We start from the raw sequence: 13,322 nt of genomic DNA, 5'->3' as shown, positions 1-13,322 counted from the left end.
AGCCAGGATGGTCTCGATCTCAATCTCCTCACCTCATGATCCACCCGCCTCAGCCTCCCAAAGTGCTGGGATTACAGGTGTGAGCCACCGCGCCTGCCCAATTCACTAATTTTTATATCTACCACTCAAACACCTGTGAAGATGTTGATTAAATAGAATCAAGGAAGAATAGTGTTAGCGAGGACCTCAAGAGATTATCTTGGTTATCTTCAGGTGGATGAGAGTTAATACCTTAAGGGGAAAATGTCAGTATTATTGGTTTTATTACACATGTGGTGACAGGATCTCAAAAGGTTGTCGTCATCTTCTTAAACCCAAATACTGATCATGTTACCAGACATCTGCTAAAAGGATTTGCTGTAAAAATTAGTAAGAGAGTCTTAAACTGAAAGAAAAGGCCAAGAATCTACCAGGGTTTTCTAAGGCAGATGTGGGATTTGATTATGGATAAGTCAGTTGTTTCTACATGAAGTAGTTTTTATTTATATTTGTCTATTAGTTTTTCTCCCTGTTCCCACCCCCGGCTTTTAGGGCCTGATGTGTTGAGTAAAATTAAGTGGGAATGCTTTGCCTTTCTTGTCAGTCATCAACCTTTGGTCTGGAAAAATTCCTTAAAAGAGGCTCATATTAGGTTTTGAAATAAGCGAGGAGATAAAAACTTTGTGTTGAAGAAAGTTGTTGAAACCTGTTATGCTGGTTTATATCCCATCAAAGAGTTTGCCTGCAATTGTGGGAACCTATGTTTGGAAAGAGACAAGGAAAATCACAGTGTAGTAACAGAAGACTTGGCCTAAGTATTCTAATCTTATATGAAAACTGAACCCCAGTATATGATTTATGAAAAGTATCCAAACAAATATAAACATATCCAGAAAATTCTAGAATCAGTGTTTCCCTTGACATCGAATGAGATAAATCTGAGTAAGAATTTCAAATATCCAGATAACCAGGCAAAATGGCCCTGTGAAATTTTAAAACCAAATTTGTAAATAGAAGCAGAATATTTTATTTTGTTTTTAAATTGCAAACATAACAAATGCTTAGTGGAATAAAAACAACTTCAAATTCAGAAATGTAAAAAGTGAAAGCAGAGAATTTGCACTTCTTAACTAAATATATTCAAGGTAAAATATAAAAATAGCTATTTTTAAAGTTTTATTTTAATTGACATATAATTGTCCATTTTTCTGGGGTAAGTGTGATGTTTTGATACATAAATACATTGTGTAATGATCAATCAGGGCAATTAGCATTTCTATCACCTCAAAGATTCATCATTTCTTTGTGGTGAGAACATTCAAAATCCCCTCTTCTAGCTATTTTGAAGTATACAATATATTATTATTGACCGTAGTCACCCTATTATGTAATAGAACACCAGAACTTATTCCTGCTATCTAAATGTAACTTTGTACCTGTTGACCAACCTCTCCCCATCCTTCCCTCCTGCCTTCTTTTCCCCAGCCTCTGTTAACCACTGTTCTATTCTCTACTTCTGTAAGATCAGCTTTTTCAGATTCCCCACATACAAGTGAGATCATGCAGTATTTGTCCTTTTGTGCTTGGCTTATTTCACTTTACATGGTGTCCTCTAGGGTCATTCATATTGTCACAAACGACAGGATTTTGTTTTGTTTTTATGCTGAATAGTATACCATTGTGTACGTGTATACCACATTTTCTTTATCCATTCATCCGTTAATGGAAACTTGGGTTGATTTCATATCTTGGCTGTTGTGAACAGTGCAATAAACATGAAAGAGCAGATATCTCTTCAATATATGGAAGAAATAGCTATCTATTTCTAAATCAGTTTAAATAGCCAAAATGTACATTGTTTACCTGTTCACAACTGTCTCAGATTCAGAATGTTTGCTAGTTTTGAGATCATAATACTTAGTCTTTTCTTCATTATATGACAAAATGTGGAACAGAAAAGCTCAGTTACTACAACCAGCTTATTAAGTCAGAAACCTAAAATCAGAATACTCATGCTTTACCAATGGTTTGCCCTACAAATGAGGAACGAATGACAACATAACCTTATTTTTAAAATTGTTTTTTAAGCAGCTATTGTGTCCATTCCCGCCTCCTCTGTTAAAAGGACAGAAGAAAATTATCCTGAGATTCAGTAACTGGGACTTCTTTATATCCACTCTGGTCCCGAGATAAAGGAATTTATGCAGCGTGGTGACAGAAATCTTGAGGCTTTGTTGGTGTGGATCTGGAGTCTGTCTGGCACTGGTGGATTTGCTGGAGTACCATGGGATGTGATGAAAATGTGTAGTGTTCAAAATATTTTGATACACACATCTCTAATTTTTCTACTAATCCTCGACTCTGGATGTTTATTTTCATGTGTCTTTCCTTAATTGTTCTTATTTTGACCATGATTTATGAACCTAAAGGCAAGACTTTTCCCAATCCTAGAATGGTAACAAGAAAGAGATATTTCTTCAGATTGGCTTTGTGGGGGCTGCAGAATACTAGGGTCATGTGGTTTTTAGCCTAATTATGAAGTGGAGATTAGGTAATTCATTCAGCTTTATTTGTTTATACTGTTGATGCCTCTCCTTCACATGCCAATTAGATGTTAAAGGATTTACTACTCCATGGCTTCTTTCTCCTGTGCCCAAGTCCTTTTCTGATGTTGTTTGGCTACATTTGCCAAGAGGCTCCTTATAATTTATCACTGGCCAAATAACCTAAGCAAGGTCACCCGTCTCATGAGCCACTGAGAAAGGATGGCATTCTCCAGGTGTCAAGTCCATGCAGGATTTCTTGTGTTTAGTTTTCAGAAAGTGCTTGATCACAATTCAGAGAAATTAGAGTTGGATCGGACTTCTGAAGTCATGCATTCCAACCTTCCACATGAGGCAAAAGTTTCTTCTGTGTTCCTGACAGTCCTCTAGCTTTTGTTGGAACCAGCCCCAGCAAATATATTCATCTGTATTCCAACAAACAGTTCTGATTGAGGAAAAAAAATTTTGTGACATGCAAGAAGAGAGTGCAAATGAAATGGATAACATTGAATAACTACCATTTCTTCAACACTGGACACATGGTCTTGATAACAATCTAGGAGGCAGGTTTTATAATCCCCTTTGACATAAGAAGAAACTAAGGCACAGAGTGGCTAAATAACTTGCCCCACGTAACCTAGTTAAAAATGATTGGAGCTGAGACTCACACCAAGGCGAATTCAATTCTAGAGCCAACCCTCTCTTTCACTACATCTGCTACTGTCTTCCAACTTGAAGCAGGGAAATAGCTGTGGGCCTGACTGCCTTTCTTCCATTCTTTAATTTTCTTTGAAGTTACTCATCAGCCATAGTTGTGAAACGTTAAAGAGAGTCCTGGAGTGAATTCAGTTATGTTCTTGTAGGGGCCTTAACAACTTGGGAGGAGCTTGGAAGATTGACAGAAAGTTTTCCTGAGGAATCAATTCCGAAGATTTCTGTTCTAGCTATTTGGCCCCCCTGAACTTCTGTTTTCTTAAATTGCAAAATGGAGATAATTATAGCTGCTTTTCAGGATTGTTGTGATTGAATGAGAAAACCTGTAAAGACCCTTAAAGTGTAGGACACTTTATCATTGTTGTTGTTACTGTTATTATTAATAATTATTAGGAGAGCGTCTTAGTTTGGGCTGCTATAACAAATTCCATAGACTGGGTGGCTTAGACAACAGAAATTTATTTCTCACAGTTCTGGAGGCTGGACTTTCACAGTTCTGGACTTCCCAAGGCCAAGATCAGGGCACCTACACTTTGTGTCTGTCGAGGGCCTACTTCCTGGTTTGCAGATGTCCATCTTCTCATGATATCCTCACATGGTGGAGAGTAAAGGGAGAGAAAACAAGCTTTCTGATGTCTTTTTATAAGGACATTAATCCCATTCAAGACGGCTCTTCCCTTGGGACCAAATCACCTCCCAAAGGCCCTACCTCTTAATACCATTATATTGGGTGTTAGGAGTTCAACACAGGAATTTGGGGAGACACAAACATTTAGTCTGCAGCAGAAAGTTTTCTTTAGGTTTGCTTTTAGAAAGCAAAACTAAATTTCATTACTCTTCAAATATTTTACTGTTATTTTGAGGCTTTATAATAGTAGACTCATACATCTTCTCTTAAAGGATTAAAAAAAAAGAAAACCTTCAAAGATAGCCAGTACATTATATTATATGGAAGCATTAGAGTTCTCCATCAGGCTTGCTGCAACACCTGGGAAGAAGTTGAAGTTTCTGACTGGAAATTGTTCTAGCAGATGGGTTGGATCTCCTGTTGCTGCTCTTCGCTTAGTTTGCAGTGTTTCAAAAGATAATATATATTGTTATATAAAATAATTCCTAAAATAATGTTTTCATACTAAGGGTCACAATTCAGTTTGGTTAGAGATGGAAGTTTAAGGAGTGATGATTCATTTTTTAAATTTCCTCTCGGTTATTGTATTGCTAGGGCTGACAAAAGGAAGGGAACACAATGGAAGGAAGGGAACAGAATTTAGGCCCCAGGAGGCGGAAAGTCCAAAACCTTCTAGACCCCAGAACCATGAAGAAAAGCCAACACTGTTAAATCTCCAAGAACAGTTTTCTGTATTCACATACTAACAGGAATATTTAATGAAAATACAGCAATATCTGAATAAAATACAGCTATGTAAGTCTAGGAAAACAACTATAGAATTTCTCCATTTCTTTGTAAGTCAGATTTCTTAATTTAACTGATTCCTCAAAATTTAACTCCTAAGTACAAGAGGTTGGATAAAACAGGCAAAATTAGTCTATGTGCAGAAAAAGAAATTTAATTAAAATTTATGTTTTAATTTCCTCAACATTTTCCAGTTGTTTGATTCAGATGATGGTACCAGAAAAATCAAACAATTGCAAGACTATTTTTGTAATTTCTCAACATGCTAAAGAATCTGCCAAGATGTTGAAAGGAACTTTAAATATAAGTTAAGCACGTTAAGAACATTCTGTATAGTATGATCCCATTTTTATTAAAATAACAAAAACAAAAGGTAGGAAAATGCATGGTATAGAAATGAGGAGAGTGGCCAGGTGTGGTGGCTCGTGCCTGTAATCCCAGCACTTTGGGAGGCTAAGTCGGGTGGATCATTTGAGGTCAGGAGTTCAAGACCAGCTTAGTCAACATGGTGAAAACCCATCTCTACTAAAAATGCAAAAATTAACCAGGTGTGGTGGCACACACCTGTGATCCAGCTACTCAGGAGGCTGAGGCAAGAGAATTGCTTGAACCCAGGAGGCAGAGATTGCAGTGAGCCAAGATCGTACCACTGTATTCCAGCCTAGGCAACAGAGCGAGACTTCATCTTAAAAAAAGAAATGAAAAAAGTCTTAAATATTATATGTGAAATTGGGCAAGAGGACTGAAAATTTCTACTTTCTGCATCTTAGTACTGCTTGAGTTGCTTTTTATGTGTTTGTTTTACAGTGAACACATATTGCTTTTTTTTAGAGGCACTTATTTTCTTCCAGTCAATTGGTTCACTCATAAATTATTGCAGATAGGAATTTTTCTTGCTTGTTCTTTAAAAATAGATTTAACGCAGTTTTATAAATTTATCTATTTCAGTGTTTCATAACTGTTTCTTTGATGATGCTTTTTAAACCCAGTTTTTTAGCAGGAAGCTTGCCATCATATACATGAATATACATGTTTAATAATAATAGCTGTTCTTTATTTAAGCAATCACTATGTGCCAGACCATATTCTAAGCATTTGATATGTATTAACCCATTTAACCCTTATAACAATGCTCTGAGTAGTCCAGTTTACAAATGAAGAAATGAGGCATGGGAAGTTTAAGAAACTTTGCTCATGTACAGCCTATAGGCATATTGAATTGATATAAAGAATGCTCCCTGCACTTGAATAACACTGTTATGTTCCTTCTCAATCTTCTCTTCTCAATGCAAAATGATCCTGCTTTCCATTTCTATTCTTTTGCTTAGGAATTATCAATATAAAGTTTATATGTTAGGAGAGGGATATGTGGATGCATATTTCCTAATTTGTTCCCATAAAGGGCTTACAATCTAGTTAGAGAAATAGGACACGTAAATTTAACATCAATAAAGACATGGAGTGTTCTGTAATAGTAATGCCTAGGCTCCGATGAGTAATGTGCACGGCGGGGCTGCCAAGATCAGGATAGATTTACTTTGTAGGAAAATGAGGCTCCCTGCGGATGATGAGTAGGCTCTGTTTAAGACAGTGACCAGCAGACTTGCTCTGAAACCCAGCTCTCAATCCAGTTTCACCAAGAAACATTAGAAGGCTATTTCTATGTACCCACTTTTCAAATATGACCAGATATTAACATTTTAATGGATACAAAATAATGTCATTTTCCCACGGCTTCTTTCTTTTTCTTTCTTTTTTCTTTTTCTTTTCTTTCTTTCTTTTTTTTTTTTTTTTTTTTCAGATGAAGTCTCCCTCTGTTGCCCAGGTTAGAATGCAGTGGCACAATCTCGGTTCACTGCAACCTCTGCTTCCTAGGCTCAAGCAATTCTCATGCCTCAGCCTTTCGAGTAGCTGGGATTACAGGTGCCTGCCACCATGCCCAGCTAATTTTTGTATTTTTAGTAGAGGGGGGTTTCACCATGTTGGCCAGGCTAGTTTCAAACTCCTGACCTCAGGTGATCCTCCTGCCTTGGCCTCCAAAGGGCCAGGATTACAGGCATGAACCACCATGCCTGGTCTATTTTTTTTTTTTGAAACAGATTCTCGCTGTTACCCAGGCTGGAGTGAAGTGGCACGATCTCTGCTCACTGCAACCTCTCCCTCCTGGGTTCAAATGATTCTTGTGCCTCACCCTTCTGAGTAGCTGGGATTACAAGCATGTGCTACCACCCCTGGCTAATTTTTGTATTTTTAGTAGAGCTGGGGTTTCACCATGTTGGCCAGGCTAGTCTTAAACTCCTGGCCTCAAGCAATCCACCTGCCTCGGCTTCCCAAAGTGCTGGGATTACAGGCGTGAGCCACTGCACCCAGTGGCTTCTTTCTTTTTTGATAGAAAAATGCCAGAAATTTCAGAATAGTCATTATTAGCCCACGATTATTTTTGTTTTCAATGAAGAAAAAAGAAAAGAAAAAAAAGTCATAACTTCTTTTTCCCCCTGGCTGTCCTTAAGGATTTTAAAAGTTTCCTTACATATGTTTTATGGAAAGCAAAGAAAAATATAGTGTGGAAGCTAAGCTATATAAAGGTCAGTGAGTAAACTTTCAATATGAGCAGAGCTTTTTAGAGCAGGGATAAGCAAACTTTTTCTGTATGTGGTGAGAGTAAAATCGAGGCTCTGTAGGCCACATACGGTCTCTGCTGCAGCAATTCAACACTGCTGTTGTAGTATGAAAGCAGCCATAGACGATGTAGAAAGGAATATGCATGGCTTTGTTCCAGTAAACTTTATTTACAAAAACAGTCAGCAGGCCATAGTTTGCCAGCCTCCTCTGGAAAGAACAGTTAGAGAGAAAGGCAGTGCCTTGAATGCCAGTCTAAGAAACGTATATTTTATTTCCTCAACGACAGAGGATTTTAAAGACATCACTTTTTTTTACCCTGGAGAACCCAGTTTATGTGTTTAATGTGCCCCCTTTTGTCATCAGATTTCATCCAAGTTACTATTAAAAGTTGCCAAGAAAGCTAAGCTATGGCCTCAGGCAGATGGCTGAAAAAATAACGCAGTAAGATTTGCTTTCCAATGCCTTAAGAATTTGCATTTGTGTACCTTGAGTCAGTTGGGCTAAGAGGGAAATAGCAGTTTGTTCTTCTTACTCTGATAGATACATGAAGATGGGCTCCACGGGTAATGGAGGTTAGGACAAGCCACTGAATACAGTTGGGGGAAATGTCTGCAAGTCCATATTATTTTTTGTCTGATTTGCAAGACTTATGTCTTGTAGATTTGATCATAACCCTGAGAAATATTGGCAGACTAGTCTGTCAGGAAGTAATTCTACCCAAACTCACACAGGAACATTTTGAATACTGCTGAGAATCCAAAGTCAATAGGGTTGCCAGGATGAGCAAATAAAAATCTAGTTAAATCCAGGACACCCAGTTAAATTGGAATTTGCTTAACAAAAAAATGTAAGTATAATTATGTCCTATTCACTGTTTGGAACATACGTAAACTAAAAAATTATTTGTTGTTTATCTGAAATTCAGACTTAGCTGGGAATCCTGTATCATAACTGGCAATCCTAAAAATGAAGATAAATGAATAAATAGTTTCTTGCACTACATAAATTACATCATTATGTCACTTGATTAGTACCCTTCACCAAGGATTTTTTTTTTATTGTGGGAGTCTAATGACAGTTGAATCTCATTACTTCCAACCTCACTGTTTTAGAATTTTGATTATTTATGCAAAAGCTATGCTAAAGTGCACTTTATTCTCTTCATGAATTTAGGAAGCCTATTTGTCATTGATAGTACAAATAAAACTGAAAGAAAACTATTTATCTCCTTGGGAGATTACAAATAGTGTAAGTACCTTTTAACCAGAAGCTATCATTGTTTAGAATGTGCTTTTCATTTAATAATTATAGATCATTCTCAGTTATTTATTGAAATAAGTCAAGACTTTGCCAGGCAGAGTCAGGTGCAGCCACTTAAGTCCTCATGGCCCTCTTTGCATCCCATCTGCTCCAGTTCACAGTGTGTCTTGCCAGTCTCTCCTATACCATTGTGTTTGTTTTGTTCCTTATCTCCTCTAGAGCCTCACACAATGCTTGCTACTGAGAAGGCATACTATAGATGTTGACTAGTTGTGGCTGGGAGGCCGAGGTAGGTGGATCCCTTGAGCCCAGGAGTTCAAGACCAGCCTACGTAACATGACAAAACTTCATCTCTACAAAAAATGCAAAAATTAGCCAGGTGTGGTGGCACATACCTGTGGTCCCAGCTACTTGGGAGGCTGAGGTGGGAGGATGGCTTGAGCCCCAGGAGCTCAAGGTTGCAGTGAGCCTTGATCATGCCACTGCACACCAGCCTGGGCGATAGAGCAAGATTCTGTGTCAAAAAAAAAAAAAAAAAAAAAAATTTACTAGTTGAATTAATGAATAAATGCTACCTGCCTGTGTTAAAATAAACAAGCTGTCTTTGTTTCAAAATTTTCTTACATTTTAAATTTTAAAGATAATTTGATTGGTCTTTCCTTATTCCAAATTTTAGTACTTAAAGGGAATTTTGGGTAAAGTTAGTTTCATTTCATAGGACCTTTCAGAGGCAAAGAATGAAAACATGTTCTTGAACTTGCAAATGTGTATTACAAGGAGAGAGATGGAGAAGTACTGGTAAAGTCACCATGAGCACCCCTGTGAGCTTTCTTCTTGTGTAGGACCATGGGTCTCAAACTATCAGGATATTAGCAGGGTGGAGCCTGCAGTCTTCCTTACTTGCCCCTGCTGGCCATAATTATGGATGTATGTATATGTATACACACACACATACACATGTACATACATAGATATACATACATACATAGATATACTTAAATAAATCCCCATATGTCTTCCAAGGAGATGGAAGTATTGTATCACTACCAATTATGGCTATCACTGATAAATAATACTTTAGTGACTTGAAACAAATATTTAGACATTCACACACTTTAAGCCACATTTGTATCATTAGAGATTACTGTATACAAGCCATCTGAAAGACCCTTGAGAACTACCAGTGAATTCTGGAGCACTCTTGAGGGAAATTAGACATGAATGGTTTGTGTGTGGAACAGGTAACACCAGAATTTCTATTGCCTGGAAACATATTCAAGTGAACTTGTTCTTAGTTTCCGTCAGTAGCTTTTTTCTTCTCTGTTTTCTCCAGCAGAGTAAAAGGATTCCCGGGAACTGTGAGATTAGGTATTAAATCTCCATCTTTCTTCTCAGTCTTACCCATGTCCCTGAAGCATCTTTTCCTAGCAGTCGATGATAATTTAGGAGGCTGCACTGAATCCATGTCAGGGCTGACACAACTGGGCATGCAGTTCCTTGGATATGATCCTTTCTTCTAAGGGAGTCGAGTCATGGTCTGACTATTCCTTTTTGTTTTTTCTTTCCTCACAGCACCCTGGAGGGTTATTATGTGGATGATGCCTTGCAGGGCCAGGGAGTTTACACTTATGAAGATGGGGGAGTTCTCCAGGGCACGTATGTAGACGGAGAGCTGAACGGTCCAGCCCAGGAATACGACACAGATGGGAGACTGATCTTCAAGGGGCAGTATAAAGATAACATTCGGCATGGAGTGTGCTGGATATATTACCCAGTAAGCCGTGTGACTCTTCACTCTGCTGGAAAGTAACATATTGTGTCTCTTCACAATGAAGAGTAAAATGTATTCTGTGTTAGAACTTGGGAGCTGTGAAACCTGAGAGTCACCATCGCTGACGCCAAGAGTTTATGAGGCATGGCCTCTCACTGTTACTCACTATTGGCTTAGATTGTTGGCCCTTGAATCCATTATTAATTATTTTTCAGCATTGATTTGGAAAGGAGTAATTAATCATGATTAAAACAAATTGGGACAAATTGGTTTTATTGTATCACTAATAAAGGCAAAATACATTGCTTTTAATTCTTTTGGCACACAGAGGGAGATGGTGGAAAATTTTATTGTTACTATTAGTTTTATTCCCTATTTCTCGTATGTAAAAACCAGTCTAGCAATTTTTAATGTGGGAGAGCTTACTGCACTGTTGTTACTTGATTTTACAATTCCACTAACTACTTTTTAAGGTATTTTATGGTTTATATTGTTTAAATTAAGGTGATTAAAAATAACTCATCTTTGAGTATTTGATAGCATTTTATGATATTGCTGGAGTCTATTAAAGTAAAAAGATATGGCAGAACCCATGGTTGGAAATTAATGCTCAAATTTCTGTTTGCATTTCAAATGTCCCATCTGTTGTTAGTGAATTTCCAGAAAATGTTTCAGAAAATAGACCTTAGAAAACACTATTTTTATTTTATTTTATTTTTTATTTATTGAGACAGAGTCTTGCTCTGTTGCCCAGGCTGGAGTGCAGTGGCACAATCTTGGCTCACTACAACCTCCACCTCCCAGACTCAAGCCATCTTCCCACCTCAGCCTCCTGAGTAGCTGGGATTACAGGCATGTGCCACCACATCTGGCTAATATTTTTGTGTTTTTTTTTAGGGACAGGGTTTCTCCATATTGCCCAGGCTAGTCTCGAACTCCTGGGCTCAAGCAATCTACCTGCCTTGGCCTCCTGAAATGCTGAAATTATAGGCATGAGCCACCACACCTGGCCAGAAAATATTTTACTTAATATTTTATTTTGTTCGTAACTTAAGTCAAAATACTTTTTTTGTTTTGAGACAGAGTCTCACTCTGTTGCCCAGGCTGGAGTGCAGTGGTGCCATCTCAGCTTACTGCAACCTCCGCCTCCTGGGTTCAAGTGATTCTCCTGCCTCAGCCTCCCAAGTAGCTGGGATTACAGGCACATGCCACCACGCCCAGCTAATTTTTTGTATTTTTAGTAAAGATGGGATTTCACCATGTTGGCCAGGCACTAGTCTCAAACTCCTGACCTCGGGTGATTTCCTTGCCTCGGCCTCCCAAAGTGCTAGGATTACAGGCGTGAGCCACCACGCCCAGCTGAAAATACATTTTTTACTCTGAAACCTTATGACTAAAAAGTTCTACTACAAAGAAATGATTAGTTACATAGATAATAAAAGTAATCCCAGCTAAATCCACTTATACATTATTGTTCTTAAAAAATAAGTTATAATCTAGGACATAGGGCATAAGAAAATAATGTTGTAAAACATTTTCTAAGAATTGCTAAAGCATTTAAATATCCTCTTGGTAGGATCTGTGATAGATCAAAAGTTGTAACATGTACTGCTTAGGAGAAGAGAAGCAGAAAGATCAGAAGTGGTGGAGGTGCTGCCTAGTGTAGGAGGACTGAAACCTGGCCTCGTGAGTAGCCAGGGTATGCATCTTGCTGCCCAGTGCTGGGGCACTGCTGATGTGACAGTACATCTTGAAGTCAGGAGAAGTGGAACTCTCTACATAGAGATGAGTATGGGAAAGAGGCAAAGTGTTGGATTACCAGATTCTCCTACTACCTGTCATTTTACTTGTGACATTGTCAGTTAAAGTCCCTAGATGGGATCAAAGATGTGCCAAGATTGGTGAATGAATTGGGCTCGCTCAATGTGGTTGCATTTTGAAAACCAAATATATAGTATAGCTACATGTTAACCTTTAGCCTTAATTATCTTATTAAATCTCAAAGACTCTGCCATAGGAAGGAGCACTGGTGAGCAAAAAAGCAGCCTTTGTCCTCTTAACCCCCACCCAGTAGAGAAATGGGTGTCAGTAGGTGTCAGACCCTGGCTGCTCACCAGTCAAATGAACGATTTCTCCCCTGACGAGGAGGAGCCAGTGAGCAGAGGAGAAAAGCAGCCTTTTCTTCCCCCACACTCCCTGATACCTGATACAGCAGAGGAGGAAATTTTTGTAACAGGCCAAAGTAGGAACAAGGGGAGAAAAATATGATGATTTTCTCTACAGTCCGTATTTGTCAGCTCACTCTAAGAACAGTGTATTTCTTTCAAAACTGTACCTTGAAAAAGTTTTTCATATGAGGTGTTTAATTAAAAATGTATAACTCCTTTTGGAAATGAAAGAAGAATTTCTACTTTATCATTCTGGACAAATAAATTCACTCCCTCTGAAACCAGAAATTTAAACATTTAAGGGGCCGGGCGCGGTGGCTCACGCCTGTAATCCCAGCACTTTGGGAGACCGAGGCGGGTGGATCCCGAGGTCGGGAGATCAAGACCACCCTGACTAACACGGTGAAACCCCATCTCTACTAAAAATACAAAAAAATTAGCCGGGCGTGGTGGCGGGCGCCTGTAGTCCCAGCTACTCGGGAGGCTGAGGCAGGAGAATGGCGTGAACCCGGGAGGCGGAGCTTGCAGTGAGCCAAGATTGTGCCACTGTACTCCAGCCTGGGCGACAGAGCAAGACTCCATCTCAAAATAAATAAATAAATTAATTAATTAATTAAATTAAATAAAACACATTTAAGGGGAAAGGTGTGAGACCCTGGAAAGACAGACTTCTGTTTTAAATAAATAGTAATGGTGGCTTATGTTAGGCATGGAGTATAAGAAGCACAAATGCTCTTATACCCTTCCATTGAATAATCGTCACTAAAAGCCTGAAGGCAGACATTGCAGAAAGTATCATCTCCATGTATTCTCAATTATTAAGAATTAACTTGAAGAGAAGAAAGAGCAAT

General features: G+C 38.5%; 1 protein-coding gene across 3 annotated transcripts in view; it reads left to right on the top strand.

Moving 5' to 3' along the window:
* The window catches only part of SETD7 (SET domain containing 7, histone lysine methyltransferase), a 62,280-nt gene that overhangs the window by 13,371 nt on the left and 35,587 nt on the right, over window positions 1-13,322 (top strand). For all 3 annotated transcript variants that reach the window (XM_010353472.2, XM_010353471.2, XM_030917173.1), the window contains exon 3: window positions 10,105-10,306. In XM_010353472.2, the coding sequence (XP_010351774.1) occupies window positions 10,105-10,306 (202 nt within the window). The remainder of the gene's footprint in view (window positions 1-10,104; window positions 10,307-13,322) is intronic.

Source organism: Rhinopithecus roxellana, chromosome 2 (genome assembly GCF_007565055.1).
Source record: "Rhinopithecus roxellana isolate Shanxi Qingling chromosome 2, ASM756505v1, whole genome shotgun sequence".
NCBI lineage: Eukaryota > Metazoa > Chordata > Mammalia > Primates > Cercopithecidae > Rhinopithecus > Rhinopithecus roxellana.
Note: the sequence above shows the minus strand (reverse complement) of the source record. Positions and strands in the feature narration are given on the sequence as shown.